This window comes from Equus asinus, chromosome 25 (assembly GCF_041296235.1).
Source record: "Equus asinus isolate D_3611 breed Donkey chromosome 25, EquAss-T2T_v2, whole genome shotgun sequence".
Taxonomy (NCBI): Eukaryota; Metazoa; Chordata; class Mammalia; order Perissodactyla; family Equidae; genus Equus; species Equus asinus.
In genome coordinates, this window is record NC_091814.1 from 23,042,008 (window position 1) to 23,065,237 (window position 23,230).

Below are 23,230 nucleotides of genomic sequence, written 5' to 3' on the forward strand. Positions count from 1 at the left end.
ATTCCCTCTCTACAGAGAGGAGGCAAGGCGCAGAGAGATGGTTCACCTGGACAGCCTCTGGAACAGGCTCTGTGGCAGCAACATAAATGGTGGTGCAGGGATCCTGAGCTGGCAGGGCATCAGGTTTCTTTTGAAAAGACTGTCAGAGAAGCAAGGAAAGCAGATTAGCTGAGCAGAGAGTTATTTACCATCCAACTCTCCCCAGGGAAAAGCACAGAGTCAAGAAGCTTTGAGTTAGAAAGCTCCTTAGAGTCCTTGTTCCAACCTCCTTCCTAGGTAGAAATTCTCCCCAAATTCCTTGGAACTCAATGTTCCTGGCTTTGCTTGGACCCCCCATGTGACATCTTGGAGCTCACAACCTTGTGAGGCAGCCTAGATCATCATTGGCACTTCCTAGATGTTTTAAAGGTCTTCCTCACAGTGAATCAAAATTGATATGGCTCTTACCAGGGCAGCTGAAAGGAATGAGGTCTTTATAGTATTTTAGTCTCATTAATAGCACCCACAACACGCAGAGTTCATTCCATTCCCACACTGTTGTTCCTGCTATTCCTCACTCTAACACGGTTTCTCATTACTTCTCTTTCCAGCCCAAATGTTGAACTTAATAATAACAACACATATGTGTGTTAACATTTACAAAGTTCTCCACATATGTCTTCTCATTTGTCTCACAACCACTCTATATGTTAAATACTGTTGTTACTCACATTTTACAGATGAGGAAGCTAAAGCCAGGAAACGTTTAGTGCTTTCCTACTGTGCACATGCAAGAAGTATCAAGGCCAGGAGTCCCACCAAAGTCTTTTAACTTAAAATTCTCTTTCCATCATACTATTTGTCTTTGGTTGCCCCAACTTATAATGACCTCTCCTTTACCTAAATCCCTCAAATCTAATTCACCTAAAATCTAATTCACACATTATAGCACTTATCTGTTCACTGTATTTAAAACATTCTGATATAGTCACACGTTGTTTCTCCAAATAGACTATCAATTCCTTGAGAAACAGCCTATATTTCTTTGTATTCCCCACAAAACAGTGCTGAGCACACGAAAACCTTCAGTTGATGTTTGTTGAATGTTACTTTGAATGAATTAAAATCCACAATACCAGGACAAAATCAGTGTGGGGGTAAACTGAGACCACATCCCCGTAAGATAGAGATGACATAGCCTATGCCGGGAAAGCCATCCTTTCAATGCATTCTGGGAGCACTGGTGTAGAATAATGCTACTCTCCCCTTTTCCTGGGTAAAGAGCAAGACTTGAAACTGAAGCACATGGGTTTTAATGAGAGAGAATTTGGAATCTCGTCATCTGATGGAAGAGGTAAGAAGTTGGAAAAGTTTATGGGAGGAAAGAAGATTCCAGGTGGGACATGATCCTTCTCTTCATATGGATTGCCATGTAGAAGAGGAATTAGATTTTTTCCATAAGGTCCTTTAGGTTTAAACCAAGGTTGGAACTTTAGCGAAATATTTTGGTTCAGTATGATGAAGATCTTTCTAATAGTAAAAGGTGCTCAAATGTGAGATAAACTGCCTTGGGAGGCGGTGAATCCCCCATTACTGGAAGTGCTTGGGGTGTACCAGGGCTTCTCACAATTTAATGTGCATTTGAGTTACCTGGAAATCTTGGTAGAAGGCTGGTTCTATTTCAGAAGATCTGGGGTGGGGCCTGAGATTCTGCATTTCTAATAAGGTCCCAGGTCCCGATGCTCCTTATTCACAGACTATATTTTAGTAAAAAGGAGCTAGCTAATACTTTGGAAGTAATGTCGTAGAAGATAATTCAAGCAGTAATTGAGTGGTTCAAATAGATGACTTTCAAGATCCCATACAATTCGTGGATACTGTATTTTGGAGAAAATGAATTTAAGGAAGAATTACTTGTAATAATGAGATGTACGAGGAGAATGTGAAACAATTTAATTAAGAGATTTATCAACAGATGCAACTTCTTCCTGTCTTCCTGTCTGGGAGGACTTTTGTATGACCTGGCTTAGAGGCATGGGGAAAACGGCAAATAACTTATGCTTTTAACATTTAATTAAGAAGTTTTAGAAAGGAGAAAAAAGTATAAAGGAAATCACCCACAGTTCTATCACTTCAACACAATATGGTTAGCCTGTTATTAGATTTCCCTACAGGATTTTTGTTTAGGCATATGGAATTATTTTAAACATAGTTGTAATAATTTAGTACATTTTCATATCTTGGTGCCTTCAATTAGGGCACAACTCCAGGGAGCATCAGTGACAAGAAACTCCAGGGGCATTATTCTCACATATTCTTGGTGAATGGTGTCCCCTGGAATCACACAAAGTGGTAGCCCTGATAAGACCTAGAAGAGTTCTGTAGCAGATAGCAAATATTTGTTAAATAATTTTCCATGTTATTATAGTATTTAATGGTATTGATAATCATTGCAAATAAGAACAAAGGAAATGTTGATTTTTGAATAATTGTCCATGTTATTACAGTTTTTATATGAAATCATATAGGCATTGCAAATATGAACAAAGAAAACGGCAAGGATGTGGCTAAGTCCAAATGCATACTGATATATAAAACAACTATAATTATGTTTTGTATATTTAAAATATATACGAATTTAATATAATAACAGAAAGGGCGCATAAATCAGGAGGTGAAGTTAAAGTGAAGTTAGAGTGTTATCCCGGAAGGGAATAAATCTTAGACTTTGATAAGGATGCATTTTGTAATTTCTAGGGTAGCAACTAAAAGAATAGAAAAAAGTTGTTTGTTTACTAATCTAATAGAGAGAAAGATAGGACAATAAAAACATAATTTAAAAGACTGCTTCCTCAAAGAAACCGCTGGTTCAGATAGCTTCACCCATGAATTTTGCCAAATATTTGAGGGGAAAAATAACATCAATCCTACCCAAGCAATAAGGAAATGCACCCTATAGAGAGTTGAACTGTGGCCCACAAAAGATAAGTCCACCTGGAATCTCAAAATGTGACCTTATTTGGGATAGGGTCTTTGCAGATGTAATTAAAATGAGGATTTCAAACTGAGGTCATGCTGAATAAGGGTGGATCCTAAATCCAGTGACGAGTTTCCTTACATGAGACCGAAAAAGAAAAAACACAGAGACGCAGAGAAAGGAAAGTTATGTGAAGATGGAGGCAGAAATTGGAGTCATGTAGCTGTAAGCCAACAAATACCAAAGAGTGCCTGGAGCCACCAGAAGTTGGAAGAGGCAAAGACAGTTCTCCCCTGGAGCCTTCAGAGGGAGCACGGCCCTGCTGGCACTTTCATTTGGGACTTCTGGCCTCTAGAATTGTTAGTGAATACATTTTTGTTGTTTTAAGTAATCAAATTTGTAGTAATTTGGTATGGTAGCACTAGGAAACTAACATACACCCCAGCTCATTTTGTGAGGGTAGCATAATCGTGATATCAAAACCTCACAAGGGTATTACAAGAAAGGAAAATTATAGGCCAATTTCCCTCAGAAACATAAACAGAAAAAAACCTTAACAAAATATCAGCAAATAAAACCCAACAATATTTAAAAAGGATCAGACTAAATTGCTTCTATGTAACATTGGAATGTAAAGTTGGTTTAATCTTCACAAATCAGTATAGTTCAGCAGATAAATAAAAAAGATAAACTTAGAAAAAGACAAAAATCCTGATTATATCAACAGATGCAGAGAGAATGTTGATAAAATTCAACATCAACTCATGATAAAATGTCTTAGCAAAGCAGGAATAGAAGGGAATATCCTTTCTTTCTTTCTTTCTTTTTGGTGAGGAAGATTGTTGCTGAGCTAACATCTGCACCAATCTCCCTCTATTTTGTATGTGGGATGCTGCCACAGCGTGGCTTGTTGAGCAGGGTGTAGGTCTGCGCTCGAGATCCAAACCTGTGAACCCCAGGCCCCCAAAGCAGAGCATGCAAACAACCATTATGCCACCTGGTTGGCCTCTAGAAGAGAATATTCTTAACCAGTTAAAAAGGTAGCTACAAAAAACCTTCAGCAAGAATTACATTTAATGGTAAGATATTGACAGCTTTCCCTTTGAGTTTCAAACTATGCAAGAATGCCACGATGACCATTTCTATTCAACATTGTGTAGGACATCTCAGCCAGTAAAATAGGGCAAGAAAAAGGAAGAGCAATTATGTGAACTGAAAATTAAGAAATAAAGCAGTAATTTTTACAGATGATAGAATTGTGTACAGAGAAAATCTAAATCATCTATAGATAAATAACTGGAATTTGTAAATAAGTTTAGCAATGTTGCAGATATAAGGTTAATATATAAAAATTAATTGTATTTCTATATATCAATAATAAACAGAAACTAAAATTTTTTCAAAAGATAACATTGATGATAGTATCCCAAAGTATTAAATGCTCAAATGCCAAGCAATAAATTACGGATGTGCAAATCCTCTTGCAGAAAACTATAAAACATCATTTAGAGAAATTAAAGAAAATATTAATAAAGGAAAGGGTACATCATTTTGTGAATTGAAAGACTCAATACTATAAATATGTATGGTCTCCTTAAATTGATCAATGCCATTCTAATTAAAATTCCAGCACGATTTTTAGAAGGAACTTGACAACGTGAATCTAAAATATGTATGAAAATGCAAAAGGACCAAAATGATCAAGAATTCTTGAAGAGGAAAAAGAAAAAAGTAGAAGACTCATTTTACCAGATATCAAACTTATAATAAATCTGTAATCACAGATTTCTAGACACAGTATGGTACTCTTGCAAGTATAAACAAATAGACCAATGGAGTAGAACAGAGAACCCCAAAATAGATTCATACATATATGGACCCTTGATCTATGATGAAGGTGGCACTGAGGTGGGCAAGGACAATCTTTTCAATAAATGGTCAATAGGATATCCATCTCAAAAAAAATGAAACGACCTATCTCATGTCATACTCCAAAGATCATTTTCAAGTATAGAATAGACATAAATGTGAAAGATAACCATGCAGCTTTTAGAAGATGATAGAAGAATATCTTCACCACCTTGGAGTAGAGACAAATTTTTCAAACAGGACACGAAAAGTGCTATCTATAAAGGAATAGATTACTAAATTGTTCTACACTAAAATTAAGAACTTTTCTTTATCAAAAGGTATCTCTGAGAAATTGCAAAGTCAAACCACAGAATGGGTCAAGGTATTTGCTAACATATAATTGCCAAGAAGCTAAAAATATTTAAAGAGCTTATACTAATCCACAAAAAAAGCCTGAAACTGAAAGGAAAATGGACAAGAGATTAAACAGACACTTTAAGAAAGAGAATGTTAATATGGCCTATAAACATATGAAAAATTGTTCAACTTCCTCAATAATTAGAGAAATGCAAAATAAAACTATAAAAAGACACATCCAATAGAATGACTAAAATTAAAAAGACTGATAATACCAAGTTTTGATTAGAATGTGTAGCAACTGAGGGGCTGGCCCCGTGGCCGAGTGGTTAAGTTCCCGCGCTCCGCTGCAGGCGGCCCAGTGTTTCGTCGGTTCGAATCCTGGGCGCGGACATGGCACTGCTCATCAGACCACGCTGAGGCAGCGTCCCACATGCCACAACTAGAGGAACCCACAACGAAGAATACACAACTATGTACCGGGGGGCTTTGGGGAGAAAAAGGAAAAAATAAAAAAATCTTAAAAAAAAAAAAAAAAAAGAATGTGTAGCAACTGAAACTCTTATATGTAGCTGGTAGAAAAGTAAATCGATACACCCATTTTGAAAAACAGTTTGGCCTTATCTAGTCAATTGGAGGATATGCATACTCGATGATTCAGCAATTCTATTTCTAGGTATATACTCAACAAAACTATGTGCACATATCTACCAAGAGACGTACCGATGAATATTCATAGTTGCAATTTTCATAATAGCCTCAAACTGGAAATAACCCAAATGTCCATCAATATCAACTGGATAAATAAACTCTAGTATATTCATATACCGACATTCTATAAAGCAATGAAAATGAATACATTATATCTAAGCTGAAGGACATGTATGAATCTCATAAAAGTAATATTAAGCAAAAGAAGCCAGATACGAGAGGAAAAATACCATAGGATTCCATTTTTATAAAGTCCAAAAAAACAAAAAAAGAGAGAGAGAAAACTAAACTATATCTTTAGAAGTCAGGATAGTGCTATCTTTGGGTAGAAGAGAGAGGATAATGATTGGGAGGGGCACAAGGAGGTCTTCTGGGTATGATGGCAATGTTCTGTTTCTTCATCCGGTTGGTAGTTTTATGGTATTAGAAGACGCAACACTGAAAGATGTAATTTCTCCTCAAATAGGTCTGTAGACTCAATGCAATCCTAATAGGATTTTTTTTTCCTTTTTGTGAAATTTGAGCTGATTCTAAAACACATATGAAAGTACAAAGGGACAGGAATAGTCAAAATCTCTTGAAGAAAAACAAGGTGGGAAGATGTGCTTTACTGGATATCAAGATGAGGTAATTCATTGAGCAGACATTTATACATTGTGCACTTTTTGGTATATATGTCATCCTTTACAGTAGAAAGAGGGATGGGATCAAGTAGCTAGGGAAGGTGCCATGGTAAATGCGATCCTGGTTACCTAAATGCGTAAATGCAAGGTGGAGGTTGCTCTTGGGACTCTCATATATTTAAACGGAGCTTGGTTCTGAGCAGTGGTCATGGCCTGTGTAAATAAACCTTCCAGGCCACTAGGGGACAGCAGAAATAAGAGCTTGGTCCAAAGATCTGTCTCTGGTTATCAAAAATGCATTTATTGTCCTCTGATGCAATTTTCCAGGGTGCTAATCAAAGCTTTACCTTCTTTACCTTCACATACTTTACTCCAGGATTTGCCTTCCCCTACACCCTGAATGGCCAGATTCATCACCTAGAATTGCCTTTATGTCTGAAAAACTATAATATCTTCATATCTAACCATAATCCCTTTAGCCTTCCTCTTACTTCTAACATATCTGCTCCTCAACTTCATCATGACTCTAGTTTTTTCATCTCTCCCTTCTGTGTCAGGCCAGTCATCACTCCATCACTGTTTTGCTTTCTTTCATCTCCAGCCTACATATCTTCTTCCATCTCTTCAACCACTCTTTAGTCAGAATCCTCAAGATCCTCCTTCCTTGTCTCTTTGGGACTTTGCAAACTCCTAAACTTAGATCATACCAACATGTCACACGATAGCCTTTCCAAATCTTTCCCTCTCTCCTCAAGCCAGCACCCATTTCCCTAGAGAAGTAGAGAGTTTGATAACATGGAACCATAGCCTACTAGAATGCCAGGGCTGGAAGGAGTCATAAGTCATGTTTCTAGCTTCCTCATTTTTTTCCTATGAAGAAACAGATGACCAGAAGATTACCCAGTGTTTTCCATTATGTCAAATAATAAATAGTTCCATCTGCCCCTGAAGTTTGATGTCATTCTAGAGAGCTCTTGTTCTGGACTTCTGCTTCCCTAATTTCCTCTGCTCCAGAACCCATGCAGAAGCATGAATGTCAGACACGCAAGGCAGATTAGCCAGGAATTCCGTAGGAAACGTGGCAGGTCCACCCCAGAAAAAGAAAACATAGAACTTACACCTGATTTCTGGACTTGGGCATAGATAGTAAGGTTTTTTGCTTCCTTTGTTGGCCGGTAATGGTCTGCTTTACCTGGAGAAAAGAAACCATAGTGGTTATCTCCCTCTGGTCCCCAACATAAACTCTCTGCCCAGACCTGTCTGGTCTTTGCCCCTCACTGTATACCCATCTTCTCCAAGAGTACCATAGGAACAATGGACTGAGTCCCAATCCCCCTGCATATATGTCATATGACATTAGGTTAGGTCCATGATCTCTCTGGGGCTATTTTTCAATCTGTGAAATGGAATTGGAATACCCGCCTCACAGGGCTGTGGTGATGATTACATGAGATATTACTTGAAAAGTGTTTAGAACAGTGCCTGGCACATAGTAAGTTCCCAATATGTATTAGGTGTAATTGGTATGCCATTCAATTATTTTCACCTCTATTGTTTGATGTACATATCTGGTCTCCTAATAGGATTCCAAACTCTTTAAGGGCAGGGCAAGTGATTTACATCTCTTTTGCATTTTCCAGCTCATAGCATGCTGCTTCACTCACAGTTTTCTCACTTCCCTGTTTCTGGGGGACTTGGTGTGTGTATAGGGGGGTGTAAGAGGAACGATCCACCTGAGATTATTTGGAAAATAAAGCTACAATGTCATTCTAATACCTTCCATCTGGAACTTTTGCTCAGAGCCTAGGGTCTCTGGATATTAATAACTTCTAGGACATTTTAATTTTTAACTAGTTTTTAAATTATAGGAATAATTCATTCTCATTACAAAAGTTAAAATTGTATAGAGTAAAAAGTATGTCCACCCTCCTCCATGCTTAACCAATGCAATTTCATTCTCAGAAGTAATCACTTTTAACTGTTTGATGTCTGACCTTGCGGACCAGCTCTGTGCAATAGGACTTTCTGTGATGATGGAAATGCCCCATATCTGTAGTCTAATATGACAGCTGCAAGCCACACGTGGCTATTGAGCACTTGAACTGTGGCTAATGCAACTAGGAACTAAATTTTAAATTTTATTTAATTCCAATTAATTTAAATTTAAACAGCTATATGTGGCTAGTGACCACCATATTAGGCAGTGCAGTTCTGGACATTTGCTAGACAGATTTTTTATATATATTTTAATATATTTTTTATATCTATATAGAATAGGGTCATTCTATACACACTTCTCTGTAACCTGGTCTTTTTACTTCCAATGTGTTGAGGACGTTTTCTGTGCTAGTGCATCTCATTCTTTCTAACGTTTCATAGTACTCATCGCATGTGTCATGTAGCAGCGAGAGGATGGAGGGAAAGTAACAGACCAAAGCAGGGAGGCCTATTTTGGAACTATTGTGAAGTCCAGGCAGAAGCAATGGAGGCTTGACCCGGAGGAAATCACACGTCTTAAGGTAGAGCTATTTTAACATCAATTAATTTATCTTCTTTAAAACTAGGAGCATGTCTCTGAGGGAATAGCACTTAGGAGAGGTATAGTTTTATTTGGAAGGGAAAGGCCTAGTATGTATGTATATGGTGAAGGTTGTGGAACGTGACACGAGGGTGTGATCCTTGGGGAGGAGATGATGGGCAGCTACTGGGAAAGCTCAAAGAATTCAAAGAATGTCAATGGATGGTTTTCTTGTGTGGTGTGGGTTTGGAGTGCCTGGTGGTTCCCACTTCACTTTTTTGGTCAGAGTTAATACTGATTGAGGAGTATGTGTGTGTGTGTGTGTGTGTGTGTGTGTGTGTATAGAATGGAGGATAGGGATTGTGGTGATCAGAAGTGGTAACAGAGTGGCTGCAAGTTAGTTCTGTGAAATATATCCTTTTGGTTCAAATCCATGAGAGTTGGCAAAGTTAGAAGCTCCCGCCCAGCACTATCCTAGGTGCTTTAGGGGAAAAAAATAGTGTAGGGAATGAGTTCTTAAGGACTTTCAGGCTTTCATTTTGGTTCAGGCTGAAATTTAGAATTATGGGGACAGTCCTAAATGGTCAGACAGACGGAAAAATTAAGGCTAAGCGTTGCATTTCAAAAAGACTGAGGATTAAGATAACCTAGCCTCATACTTTTTTTTCCCAGTACAAGAACAGATTTTCAGGAGCCCTCTCAACTCAGCTCAGTCAGTGAGGCCTTAGGGTCTAATGAAAAAGGTCTTGGCCTTAGAATTAGGTCACCTACATTCTAGCCCTCATGAGCTTTGTGGCATTGACAAAACACGCCATCTCAATGGATCTCTTCTCTTATCATAACTGTAAAATGAAGGGGAAAACTGTCTAGTGTCTGTGTAAGCTCTCCCCTGAGGCATAAATTTGTCTTATGTTACCATGACCTCAAGTCCTTTAAATCTGCTGTAGGTACAGTGCCCAGATGCTTCGAGCGCTGCCCTCTGCTGGCCATAGGATTTAAACACTGTTGTTTTAACTTGCTTGTGTTAGGAGATGTGTCTTTCTATGTATGTATGTATGCTTGTTTGTATGAATGTATGTGTGTATCTTTCATCTATTATCTATCCATGGAAGGCACTATGTTAAGTGATTTCTGTGTACTGACTCATGGATCCCCACAACAATACCATGAAGTACATAATATTATCCCCATTTTGCAGAGGAGAGGTTAAAGTGTTTGTTTGGTCACACAGCTTGTCAGTGGCAAAAGCTGCCTTTGAATGTAAGTTTGTCTCATGCCAAGCCTATGTTCTTAACCAGTGTATTCTCCTGGACACAAAATTACCAGAGAGTCCGTTTGAAACCCTTCAGATTCAGGCTGCATTCTGGAGATGACACCATTAGAAGCTGCCAACAGAATCTCTTGAGCACAGTCTTGAGGAGGGTACAGCAATTAAGTCTAGGTTTCTCCACGGATTTGAGGCAGGGTTTTGTGTGTTCCTGGCTTATAAGGAACGCATGATTAGAAACCAGGGCGGATGTCTGTGTTGGGGAAGGTGGTAGGGAATTGTGGTAGGATGGGGAGCACTATTCCCTTCATAGCACAGCCATGTGATGAGTGGAATGTAGCTGAGGAAAGATGTGGGTTCGGATCCCAGGACCTTCATGAGCTAGGTTAAGGCGGGAGTGTTAATCTTCGTTTTCTCATCCCGGGTATCTCACTGCTCCTTATTATGCAAGCCGAATGTGGTTGCCTTGCCCCATCCTCTTAGGCCCTCATCATGATTTCTGTCTGAATCGCCCCACCCCCTCATCTCCTCCCCAGCTAACTCTTAGGTGGAGGAAATGAGACAAAAGTAGGCGGCTGTGCCATGCTCTAGATTTTCTTGTATAAGCAAAACCAACATCAGAGTGCTGAGGTAAGGGCTTTTCCCAAAAGGGTACATATGGAGAACATTGCTCTACTTGAGAATGAGATGGGCCGTCACCTCGGTGGTGTAAGGAGCAAATTCCATCCTCACCATGGGAAGACCGGCCTGGGGATCTGTCATGGTCATGGGGCAGGACCTTCTGACTTTAGTGTGGCTGGGTGGTGGACAGTGTGGCTGAGGGGAGCACATTGCCCTGAGATATTGAATCCCAGGATAATCTAGAGGAGAGGTCAAGGGATACTGCCTCTAGGCACTTAAACTTCAAGGGAATAATTGGGCCTTAATGGTTTCGGTCTACCCTGGGTGACTTCCATACTATTTAGTTTGGCTTTAAGCAACCTCACGAATCACATACTTTCCCAAGCTGAGTCAGAATTTATGCTAAAATCTTAGTAAAGAGTTTTCTCTCAGCTGTCTTCTGATTACCTGTGGGCCTTCCCAGTGGAACACAACCTGGTAGTTAGGAGACATAATTACAGTTCTGGTTCCCTCGTCAACTAGCTGGGAGACCTTGCACGAGTCACTTAGCTTCTCTGTGTCTCTGTTACCCCATTGCTATGTCACATAAAAACAACTACCTATTTCTCTCAGAGGGATATCATAAGGATAAAAGGAAATTACAGAAAGGTTTCAACCCTTGGGTGAAATCATCTTTTATTAGTCAGTAATCATAACTTCTCTTGAACGAGATCCAAGAGAGTCCCCTGAATTTTGCTTCTAGTGAATATTGTTAAGCCTCTTGCTTGAACTTCTTCAGCATCCTGTACGTACCTCTACTGCAGTGCTGGTCATGTTGGACATAATTATCTGTGTAAGGTCTCCCACGTTAGATATCTATGGCTCATCTCTCTTTTTATCCCCGTAGCCTAACATAGGGGATCGAGACATGTTGAATTAGACCAAACTGAGTGAGATCCCAGGATATGTTCATTTAGTGTTTTTGCAAAGGTGCTCCCAGCAGAGAGCCAAAGTGGTGACAGGTCCCCTGCTTACCACAGAGTCTGATAAGAATCTCTTTGTTGTCAGACACCTACCTCTTCTTCTAAACCGTAGTACTGCCACTGTGAGAATCATGATGACACCAGCGATGCCCCCTAAGCACAGCCCAGCATACAGTCCCCATTGTCTTGATACTGAAAGAAAAGTCAAAAGGCAATCTCAAAAGTACTGTGAGTTTAAAAACATCCTACACGGAAGTGGGGAGACTGAGCCTCATGCTCTCTTTCTACATTCTTCTCAAGGAAGACATTTGTTCTGATGATTTTAGAGATCAGCTTTGGACCACTGAAGATTTCTGTACTTGTTTTCTTATCCTAACTTCTCTCCTGATACCTGACATTCATATTCCTAATTTCCATTAAGATTTTTCTACTTAAATGCTTTATTTTCATCGCAAAGACCACATATCTAAATTTAAACTTATCCTTGCCTCTCCTAAGTCAACTCCTTGTCCAGTTTCTCTATTTTTAAATCTCTACTGTGTTTTGTATCCATTTTCTTAAAAAGAATATGACAGCTCCACGTGTTGTCCCCATACTCCCACGCCATTCTCATGAGACACTGGGAGGAAGAGATATCTACTTTTGTTTTTCTTAAATAAACACAATAGTGCTATTATCGTCCTTCCATGCAAATAACTATTGAATTCGCTAGACCTGAACTGAAAGAGAAGCATGTATTTTTCCCTCTCAGTGATTCCCATGTTTAACATTTCTGCTGGAGTACCAATCCCCCAGCCTCAAAATCACAAAGCCAATTTTTATTGTTTTTCCTCCTTAATGTACTTTACTAAATCCTGAACCAGGAGCAGAACTTTGGAAAACAGTGAATGAGACCTATTGCCTCAGTAAACAAGACATTGGGCTGAATAAGATAATAGACAATTATCGAGCATTTACAATGGGCCAGGTAGTTTTTTTAGTGCAGCATTGTGTTAATTAATGTATTTAATCCTCACAACAATCCTACAAGGTTGGTACTCTCATTATTCTTAGTTTATGGATAAGGAAGCAAACGAGGAGAGCCTCAAGAACTAGAGTTTGGTCTAGGAGTAGAAACATGGCTGAATATGTAAGACAGACTTCTTGGAGAGTCAGAGAGACTTATAAGCTTGGGGTAAGTTAACCAGGGTGATTAACAGTGGGGGTCAACCTGAAGCACTAGGGTTCTAGGTAAAGTAATAGCATTAAGGTTATAAATAGTATAATACTAGGTATTGACATTAATGTATAAGAGTAACTTATAAAAATGATTGTGGAATCAGCCTGCTTGTTGTAGAAACTGCGATGGATTTTTTGGAAAGAAGTTAAAAGGAAGAAATAGGTGAGTTACAAAGGAGCAGAGTGCTTATAAACACAATTCAGGTGTTTACAGAGTTAACTAAAGATACAGACTGAAGTCTCAATGAATTGATAAAAGGCATCGCACCAAGATCCAAGTGGGCCTTCAGCCTGATAGCTAACCAGAAGCTGCCTCCTGACTTTGAAAAGATTCTATTTTCCTTCCTAGGCCTTTCACACATCAAGTCATCCCAAGGAATCTCACCGAACTATAGATACTCTTTCCTAAATTAAACATGTTTGAACCTCTCAGATACCAACTTCAGCAGAGAGTCATATGACCGGATCAAAAACATATGACTGGGGACAAGCAGAGAGTTGTAGTAAGACTCTCGAATTTCTATAAAGCATGAAATTTGAGTATGGAATCACCGTTGAGGCTGGAGCTGCCCTGTGAGCAGCTCCACTCCGAATGACCCTTCTGAACGGCTTATGACTGCTGAGAACCCTCTGTGCAGAGGTGCATGTGTGTGTGTGTGTGTGTGTGTGTGTGTGTGTCAGAGAGAGACAGAGACAGAAAGAGAGTAGTTAATGATTAATAACTCAGGGTTTATGTTGCCAACACGAGGGACCCATGGAGAAACCTCCCAAATCCTAAGAGAAGAAGAAGAGCCAGTAGCCTAAGCACCACAATGTTTCATTAGACTGTGGAACTTGCCCAGCAGACTGTCATAGTAGCACTAACTATTTTGAGACTATTTCCTCTTTCTTCTTCTCTGTTGTATTTTGGGACCTTCTAAAACAGTTAGTTTAAGGAGAAACCCTCCAACCATTTAAATCATTTTAAAAGGTAACATTTCTCTCAAATTTCATTTGAGAGAAAGACAAAATAAAACCAACAAACAAGGTGGCGCCTCTAAAACTAGAAAATAGCAGATGACAAAACTTTACCAGTTACGCCTGCCAGGTGAGCCTTTCTCCTGTCCCTGGGTACCTATTGTGACAGCTCTGCCACCTATCTACTCACATAAACTAAAAATGACTGTCTCATATTACTGAGGTCCAGAGGGCACAATAATGCCAGCCCTCTCTTTTCTAGGGTCTCAGGAGGATGAAAACCATCTGCTACCCTTGTCTTGTGACATAAATGACCAGCTTCTGCCAGTCCAGCCAGGTCTGAGAGGCAACCTTGCCATGGTCCTGAAAGATAATTCATAAGCCCTAATTTTTCTCCTAGTCTTTGAAAACAAAGTAATACAGATCTTTTTGAGGATTTAAGTTACTAAATCATAGATTTTCTTTTAGTTTTCAAAATGTTTACTAAACCTTAACATATACTTTCCAAAAGGCTGTAGGAATTCTCAATCTTATCAGCACCTGTATCTTAATCTCATCAGCACCTCAATCCTCTCATGCCCGTACATGGGCTGAGAGGTTGCTTTCGTTTCTCTGTATTCCAGCTAGTAGTGGATGTCACTGTTTTCTTTCCACTTCTACCACAGTGATGGGCAAAAAACAATAATCTTGCTTTAATTTAATACCAACTTTATTTTCTACTAATGAGATTGAATATCTTCTCAGATATTTACTGTTCATCTACATTTCTTCTTCTATGAGTTACGTTTATATCCTTTGGCCATTTTAATGTAGTATCATTTTCTTATTCATTTGTGAGAACTCTTTATATATTAGGACTGTTAATGCTTTGTTATGTGCCAGTTTTTCCCTTGTATATCATTTGTCTTTCTCCTTTATTTGTATACTATTTCCTTACAAAAATTCTAATTTTTTATATATGTATATATTATTTCCTATCTTGCTTAACTCTTGCTCCATCCCCCAAATTGAGAGAAGCACTAGAGCCTTCTAGTGGCTAAGAGCATGGGCTCTGCAGTCATAATACTCAGGTTTAAATGCTAGTTCACCACTCACCGTTGTGACTACTTGATCAAGTTTCTAATTTGTTTCCTCAACTATGAAATAGGGATAATGAAAGTACCTACCTCATAAGGTAGTTGGGGGAGGGATTAAATAAATCTATGTATATACTCAAATCTATGAGTGTACTCAAAATGGCTGTTATTTACGATTTGAAGTTGAATCCAGGATTATTTATGACAATGGTCCTCAAACTTTACCATGCATCAGAATCACCCAGAGGGCTTGGTAGCATGTGGATGGCAGAGCTTCACGCTCAGAGTTTCTGATTCAGTAGGTCGGCAGTAGGGCTTGCGTTTTTTTAACAGGTTCCTGGATAATGCTGATGCTGCTGGTGTGGGCACCATATTTTGAGAACTGCTTATTTAAAAGAATGTTTCTTAATCTCTAAAAAGTTGTGTTAGAGGATATGGGATCAGTTTTCTATAGAAGATGTTGTTTTCCGGTTTTATTTAACCATATCTCTTGAGTGTACAGATAGTATACATGGCTGATATACGTACTTTCAAAACCATAGATTTTTTTAACCCTAGGGAACTATAGCGCTTATCTCACCCAACTCTCTAATTTTATGTTGAGGAAACTGAGACTCAGACAAGTGTCCATAGAGTCACAGAAGAAGTTGACAGCAGCTAATGAGATGAGAACTGTAGACTTTACAGTTTGTGTTTTAGCTGGCAGAGATGGGACCCCTACAAGGAGAGCAGCAGGCTGGGACGCCTGGGCGACCTCATGAGTCAAAAGCTCTCATCCCGTCATCATCCCTGCCCATTCCGGCCCCCATGCTCTGCCCCTCTACTCTTCCTCTCGCTGCACCTTCAGCTGTCCAGAAGGTCTGCTCAGCCTTGACCCCCAGGCCAATCGTACTTCCACTGTGTCACTTTTCCTGACCATTCCAGCTCCCACGCTTCCCTCTCCCACAGACTCGCCAGCACCTTGGTTTATGACATGCATCTTAGAACCTGAATTGTGGCAACACTATCTTTGCTGTGGAGACCATTTTAAGGGAGGGCATTTGGAGCTAGAAAGTTGGATTCAAGTTCTGGGTCTACCACTTGATAGATCTATGGCCTTAAATGGGCTGCTCATATCCTCTGGGGCCTCAGTTTCCTCATCTTCAAAATGAGCACAACAATATTCAGTTTACAGAGTTGTCCTGATGAATCAGTGAAAGAATGTATAGAAAGTGCCCAGAGCAATGGCTGGAACCCAGCATTTGGTGAATAAATATCAGCTCTTTCCACCAGCTCAATTCCCTAACTAGCTGCTAGGTTCTTGGAGGCCAGAGACCATCTCTCTACTCCTTTTGCTGCTCTCTTAGTATCTGGCAAGTAATAGATCCTCGGTAAATTCTTGGTTGATTGGAAGGACAAGGAAACAGGTTTGATCTCAAGTCCAGGGGAGTCCCCTCACTGACGTTTGGAGATGCTTCAGCCCCATCCTGTCGTTAGCTTATGACTTATTTTCCCTATCTGACTAGCAGGCCCAAGTATTTTTGCACTTGGTCCTCATCTATGTGGTGCTATTATCTAATGATGATATTTATATGGAAACCAGAGGTCAGGGACTCTACTCTCAGGAATTTGGGTTAATACAGAAAAAATGCTACTTTTATGGCTTGTTGGGGTCAGGTTGCCTGTGATTTCTGTAATTTCTGGCAATAGGTTCACTGTGATCCTCTAAGTGTTTGCTCCTGCAATTCCACTTGCTCTAGTCTGGCCCTTCCTGGGTGCAAGGTTCAGTGCCTTCATCAGTTTCCACAAAAAAACAAAACCAAAACCAAAACCTGCACTAAGAATTCTGTGGGTTTGAATCCTCTACCGTAGCTTTGAAGCATCACGGGGAGCAGATTCCATCGTGAACCAGGCAGCTTTCCACCATCTGACAGGCTCAGAGCCTCTCTTTCTCTTCTTCTATCTGCACAAGCAACGTCTTCCCCCTTTCTCAGACAGAGCCATCTAACCCACATTCTTTGCAGGGAGGTCCTACCTTCTGCCCTCTAGCATTTATTAAGGTACTGTCTCTTCAAACACTTCCCTTCTAGAGAGGAGTTCTAGCAGCGGTTTCTTTAATATGATAATATTTTTCCACTTACTAATGTATAGCAGTCCTACCTAGATTGTAAATTCCTTGAACTTATACCCTATACCTTGTGCTTTATTTGCATCCCCTATTCCACCTGATACAATGTAGGGCAGGGGGCCACTCAATATATGTGTGATGACCTAAGTTAAATTAAATTATAAGCCATAGAAGGAAGCTAGGAGAAGACTGTCATGTACTCTTTTATTAAGAATTATCAGAGTGCTAAGTATAAGAAGGTCTCAGAAGGAATGCAGAGTTGCCTTCTGAATGGCCCAAGGCAGGAGTGGAAGAGAATAAGCAATGTCCTACTTGGCATATGCTTTATAATAGCAGTGTGTAACCAGGAGGAAAATGCATGTCTGTTCTCCTAGCACCACCTGTGTTCTCATTTTCTTTCTTTCTTTCTTTTTAAATTTTTTCTCCATTTTCAAACCACCATTTCCTGTGGCAGAAACTAGCTCTCCCTCTTTCTGCTCAATCATGTAGCGAGGCCTATAGGGATGACAGTGCTCACAAATCAGAGCAGCGTTGTTCTGGGATCCACAGACCCCAGTCTTCATTCACAAGGAAGCCATATCTGAACATTGTTGAACAGGAGGTTTGGGACTTTTCCCCCCTGAAACCTCTTAGAGGGAACTGAGGAGGGTGGTTGAGAACTCCAGTGCCATTTATGAAAAGTAATTTGCATGCGTCTCCACCCTTTGGTCTTCTACTCTATTGGCTGTGGTTTAAACAAGATAACCTGGCATGTAACCATGCCTCCAAGGAAAATGCTGAAGGGCCTTTTTCATCTCTGAAAGTCTGCCGCCACAGAAACACAAAAGTTTCTCTGTCTCCTCAAGTCTCCAACCCTTCTTCTTAAAGGGAGATAAAGGAGAAAACAAAAAAGAATCTGAGAAGCAAATGCAGTCCGCCCCAGGAGACACTGAGATGCTAATATAACGGTCTGAGAATGCCAGTTCTCTTTCCTGCCTTTCATGTGGTTCTGTCAGCAAGGCTGCCTACACGGCACACATCTACTTGAAGAAGTCAACCATCGCCAAGAGATATCTTCTTGTTGGCCGCGGTTTCCACTCAGAATTGGGGGTGGGGGAGGGATGCTCACAAATCATATACTAATTTAAGATCTGGGGCCATCCAAATAGAACTTTTTACAGAGTTCACAGCTTCAGAAAAATCACTTACACCTGCCTATCCCACCCAGCATTGTGTTGCAATGGCTACCAGCTGTGTCCCCAGCACCATTTCCCCCACTCTTCTGTGGCAATGCAAGTCTCGTCCAGTCACATGACAGCCCAGCTAACAACTACATTTCTCAGCTTCCCTTGTAGCAAGTGTGGCCGTGTTACAAGGCTCTGGTCCATGAGAGGTACCCAAATTCCATCCTTCTACCATTGTTGTCATGCTTGCTGTATTGGGAGTGCCCTGAAGAGGGACCTGCCTCTGTCTATGGAGCATCTAGGTAACTCTAACAATGGGAGCTCCCTGTTTGAAGAAATGGCCTTGTTAGAAAGGGGGAGCCCCTGGGGCTCCCTGGCAGGTGTCAGTTTTTTCTTCCACTGAGCTACCTCAGACTTGCTGAGCCAGCTTTTAGCTAATCTACCGAAAAGGGTCCTCTTTTCAAGATGAGCTTTCAGGGGCATTCCCCTTTAGTTGAATTAGTTAAGGTTTTGTATTATTCATTCTAGCATAGACATAATCATCTCAGAACATGGTCATGAAGGACAGCAGCAAGTCACAGACTGTCCAGAGCTGACCCACATCAACACGCTTTGCATGACCTAGTGAGAGTGCTTTGTAGCACCCTAGGATTTGAACTTGGCAAAAAAGATGCTTCATAACTGCAGACGTTAAGGTGTTTCTTACTGTAAAACACTAAAATGACAATTGAAATAAGGATGAATACATGACCAAGAGCATGGCCAAATGTCATTAGAAAAGAAGATTTTTAGGGCCAAATATGTTCTTGTGCAGTTTAATTTAAGTGAGTCCTAACAAGAGACAGTACTGACATCACATCACATTTGGTCTCATCACATCATCAACCGTTCTGAGTTTTTCATTAATGAAAATAAAAAATGTCTTAACATCACCGTTCTCATTGCAGATGATGGAGTGACCTCTAATAAACCTCAGACTCCGACACTCCATCCCAGGCCTGGGATTCCCCTTCTATGAAGACTTTGTTTACAGTCACTGCTTTGGCTCGGCTTCATCATCTCTTGATGAATTACTGCAATGATGGTGCCTCCTCACAACTAGTTTCTGTTTCTTATGCCTCTTCTCTGCCCCAGTCTCTTCTTCACACCACTGAATTTCCTCTCTGAAATGTAAAGCTGACCATGTCACTCCTCCATCTAAAACTCTTGATTAGTTCCCGTCACCTACAGGATAGTACAGAACAAGACCCAGCTGGATCTGCTTTTCCCTCCGCCTAGAATGTCTTTTTTTATCTGCTTAGGTAATTTCTACTTATTCTTCAAAACCTGATTCATGTCACATGCTCTGTGATGCTCTCTCTGATTCCCTGAGATAGTCTCAATCATTCCCTCCTCTCGTTACCTTGCACATCCTTCTGTTTTGCACCTATCACACCAAACAATCAAGGATAATGAGTTATTTATAGAACTATTTCCTTCCTTAAGGGCAAGATCATGTGTTTTCTTATTTTTGTGTACTTAGCTCCTAGCACAATGGTGAAATGTGGTAGAACCTCAATAAACGTTTTGTTGAACTAAGCACAGTATTTTAAGAACTAGTAATATTCATTTGCAAACACAAACCAATGAACTAATAAAACTCTTTTTTCTGTATTTAGGCAACCTGGTGTACTGGAAATGGCATGCCACAAACCAGCTGTGTGATCTGGTTCTGACGTGCTATGGTCCCCCATCCCTGGAGATAGCGAAAGGTATCTCTACTTGTCTTATGGGTTGAATTGTGTTTCCTCCAAAATCCATATGGTGAAGTCCTTAGAATGTGACCTCATTTGGAGACAGGATCTTTACAGAGTTAACCAAGTTACAATGAGGTCATTAGAGTGGTGTTATGGGCTGAAGTGTGTCCCCACTCCCTAAACTTCATGTGTTGGAGCCCTAACTCCCAGTACCTCAGAATGTGACTGTATTTAGAGATAAGGTGTTAAAAGATGTGATTAAGTTAAAATGAGGTCATTAGGGTGCATGGGCCCAAATCTAATCTTAATGATGCCCTTATAAGAGGAAATATGATCACAGAAGGAGACATGAGGGATGCACATGCACAGAGGAAAGACCATGTGAAGACTCAGCGAGAAGGCGGCCATCTACAAGCCAAGGAGAGAGGCTTCAGAAAAAGACCAACGCTGCAAAACTTTGGTCTTGGACTTCTAGCTTCCAGAATTGTGAGAAAATAAATTTCCATTATTTAAGCCACCTAGCCTGTAGTATTTTGTTATGACAGCCCTTGTTGTTGTCAGTGCTGTTGAGTTGATTCTGATTCTTAGTGATCCTTTGTATAGCAGAGTGGAACAAACCCTGCCAGGTCTTTTGTGCCATTCTCACGCCTTCTGCGCTGTATCAGACAAGGCTCCACTGCTACTCATAGGGTTTTCATGGCCAGTTTTTTGGAAGTGGGTGGCCTTATTACTAGTCTGTCTTATTCTAGAGGCTCTGCTGAAACCTGTCCACTGTGGGTGACCCTGCTGGTATTTCAAATACCGGTGGCATAGCTTTCAGCCTCACAGCAACATGCAGCTTCCACAGTAGGACAATTGACAGATGGGTATTGTGGTTGCCTGATGAGGAAACAAAGCCAGGCTGTGGCAGTGAGGGCACAGAATCTTAACCACTAGACCAACAGGGCTGATATTAGCTCTAGCAAACTAATTACAGGTGAGCCCTAATGCAATATGACTGGCATCCTTAAGAGAAAGGGAAATTTTTATGGAGATATGCATAGAAGGAAGACAATGTCAACAGACATAAGGAGAAAGCAGCCGTCTACAAGCTCAAGAGAGTGGCCCAGAACAACTCCTTCCCTCATAGCCCTCAGAAGAAACCAACCCTGCTGATACCTTGATTTTGGACTTTCGGCCTCTGTAACTATGAGACAATAAATTTGGATTGTTTAAGCCACCCCGTTTGTGGTACTTTGTTACAGCAGCCCTAGAAAACTTACACACCTTGGTAACCCTTTATTAGCACTTCTTACTAATGTACATACAAACTTAATCATATGATATCAACTCTGGAAAGAGCTTCACCAGTTCACCCTTTTCACTTTACAGATGATAAAACAGAGGCCAGGAAAGTGAAATTCTGCCCTGTGACAGGCGTTTCTCTTAATGACTGAGCTGAGATCCTGACAGGGCTTTACCATGGCGCCATGATTCTGCTTCTTGTCCCTCCATATCTCACAAGAGTCTGCTCTCTACCCAATAAATCTGGTCAAGCTAGTGCATACTTGGTTCTCAAAGTGGCTTAGGTGAGTAAGAGCATCCTTACATGCTTCTTTAGAATGTCATGAGCCAAGTGCAGTAGTGTAAGCTTTATGGCCTACCAAGACTTTGGAATGCACTAATTAAATTCTTGTTAAACCACATTGAGCAGCATGAAGAGAGTTCTCCCTCTTTTTTGAGACAGACTAGGTTATACCTTTGTGCCCTGTCTTTACTCTAAGAGGGTTGCTATGATCAGAGAGGGCTGTGCAGGGGGAGGGTCTACTGCTTCCTCAGCCCCAAGAAAAAACCCACATTTTTATTATGATTAATAAGGCATTTAAAGTGAATTGTCTCTTCTACCAGTACCTATGAGGATTCCAAGATCAGACAGCTCAGCTTTGCCACTTGCTCTACGTGTGACCCTTTTTTTTTTTGGTGAGGAAGATGGTTGCTGAGCTAACATCTGTGACAATCTTCCTCTGTTTTGTATGTGGGATGCCACCACAGCATGGCTTGAAGAGCAGTGTTTAGGTCCGCACTTGGGATCCAAACCTGTGAACCCCAGGCCACCGAAGTGGAGTGTGCAAACTTAACCACTACGCCACCGTGGTGGCCCTTCTATGTACGACCTTTTTATATCTTTGTTTCCTCATCTATAAAGTGGATACTAATACTATTTGGTTGTTGTGAGGATTAAATGAAGTGCCATGTAACTGACATATAGCAAACAATGAAGACCTGTCAGTTGTTATTACTTTGGATAAAGAATCTAAGTCTTAGAGAGGTTAAGTGACTTATCCTTGTAAGTAGAAAGGGTAGAATTGGATCTAGGATCTCTAGGGCCACATTCTGTAAACTCTAAACGATGTGACACTGCTTTCTTGGTCCTGGTAGCACGTTCTGAATGGCTGTGGGCAGGGAAAGAGGTCCGAACTGGAGGACAGCCTCTGAGTGTGGTTTGCACGCAAGGGGGACAAGCAGCCACACACATCTAGTGGGTGGACAGGTGCCTAATTCTGCCGTGAATGGGAGAGGCAACATGCAGTGGGTTAGCTTTACCAAAGAACTCTCAGATGCAGACTGGAGGCCGGATGCAATTTTTCCAGCAGTCCATCTGGGAATACCTGCAGGGAGTCTCTGACTAGAGGTGCTATGCTGAAGGGCATAACCTGGCTGGATTCTCTTGTCCCCGCATCCTTTGTCATCTGGAAAAGTCCTCCTCATAGACTATGGTACACAAGTCTCCTTGGAATGATTCCTATTTCTTCACAGTGGACACAGAGGAGAATGTCAGGGTATTAGTAATGCCTTGCAGGGCCAGCACACTGGTCCTTTTGTCCCCGAACTTATCTGAGGGGTGGCCACAAGATCAGTTGGTGAAAAGATTCAGTGGTCTATCCTGTTTCCAACCTTAAGTGGTTAGATGGCCTGACTTAATGAGCCTTCCCTTCCTTTTGTTAACAGAATAATGATGCTTTTCTTTCTAGAGAAAGAGCCGTCAGGGGCTGGCCCAGTGGCGCAGTGGTTAAATGCACACATTCTTCTTTGGCGGCCCAGGGTTCGCCATTTCAGATCCAGGTTGC

General features: G+C 40.7%; 1 protein-coding gene and 1 long non-coding RNA gene across 6 annotated transcripts in view; one reads left to right on the forward strand and one right to left on the reverse strand.

The window, feature by feature from the left end:
- LOC123280637 (uncharacterized) overlaps positions 1 to 23,230 on the forward strand; it is a 64,782-nt gene that overhangs the window by 34,421 nt on the left and 7,131 nt on the right. The window contains exons 2-3 of one of the 2 annotated variants that reach the window (XR_006519725.2): positions 20,046 to 20,138; positions 20,464 to 21,341. This is a non-coding gene — a long non-coding RNA (uncharacterized lncRNA). Of the gene's footprint in view, positions 1 to 20,045; positions 20,139 to 20,463; positions 21,342 to 23,230 lie in introns of those variants that run through there. The other variant, XR_011498054.1, reaches the window with a different exon arrangement.
- Positions 1 to 23,230, reverse strand: part of SLAMF1 (signaling lymphocytic activation molecule family member 1) — a 40,753-nt gene that overhangs the window by 5,404 nt on the left and 12,119 nt on the right. For all 4 annotated transcript variants that reach the window (XM_070497009.1, XM_014848365.3, XM_044758072.2 and 1 more), the window contains exons 4-6: positions 11,960 to 12,058; positions 7,617 to 7,690; positions 47 to 139 (exon numbers count right to left, since the gene is read on the reverse strand). In XM_070497009.1, coding sequence (XP_070353110.1) covers positions 47 to 139; positions 7,617 to 7,690; positions 11,960 to 12,058 — 266 coding nt within the window. The remainder of the gene's footprint in view (positions 1 to 46; positions 140 to 7,616; positions 7,691 to 11,959; positions 12,059 to 23,230) is intronic.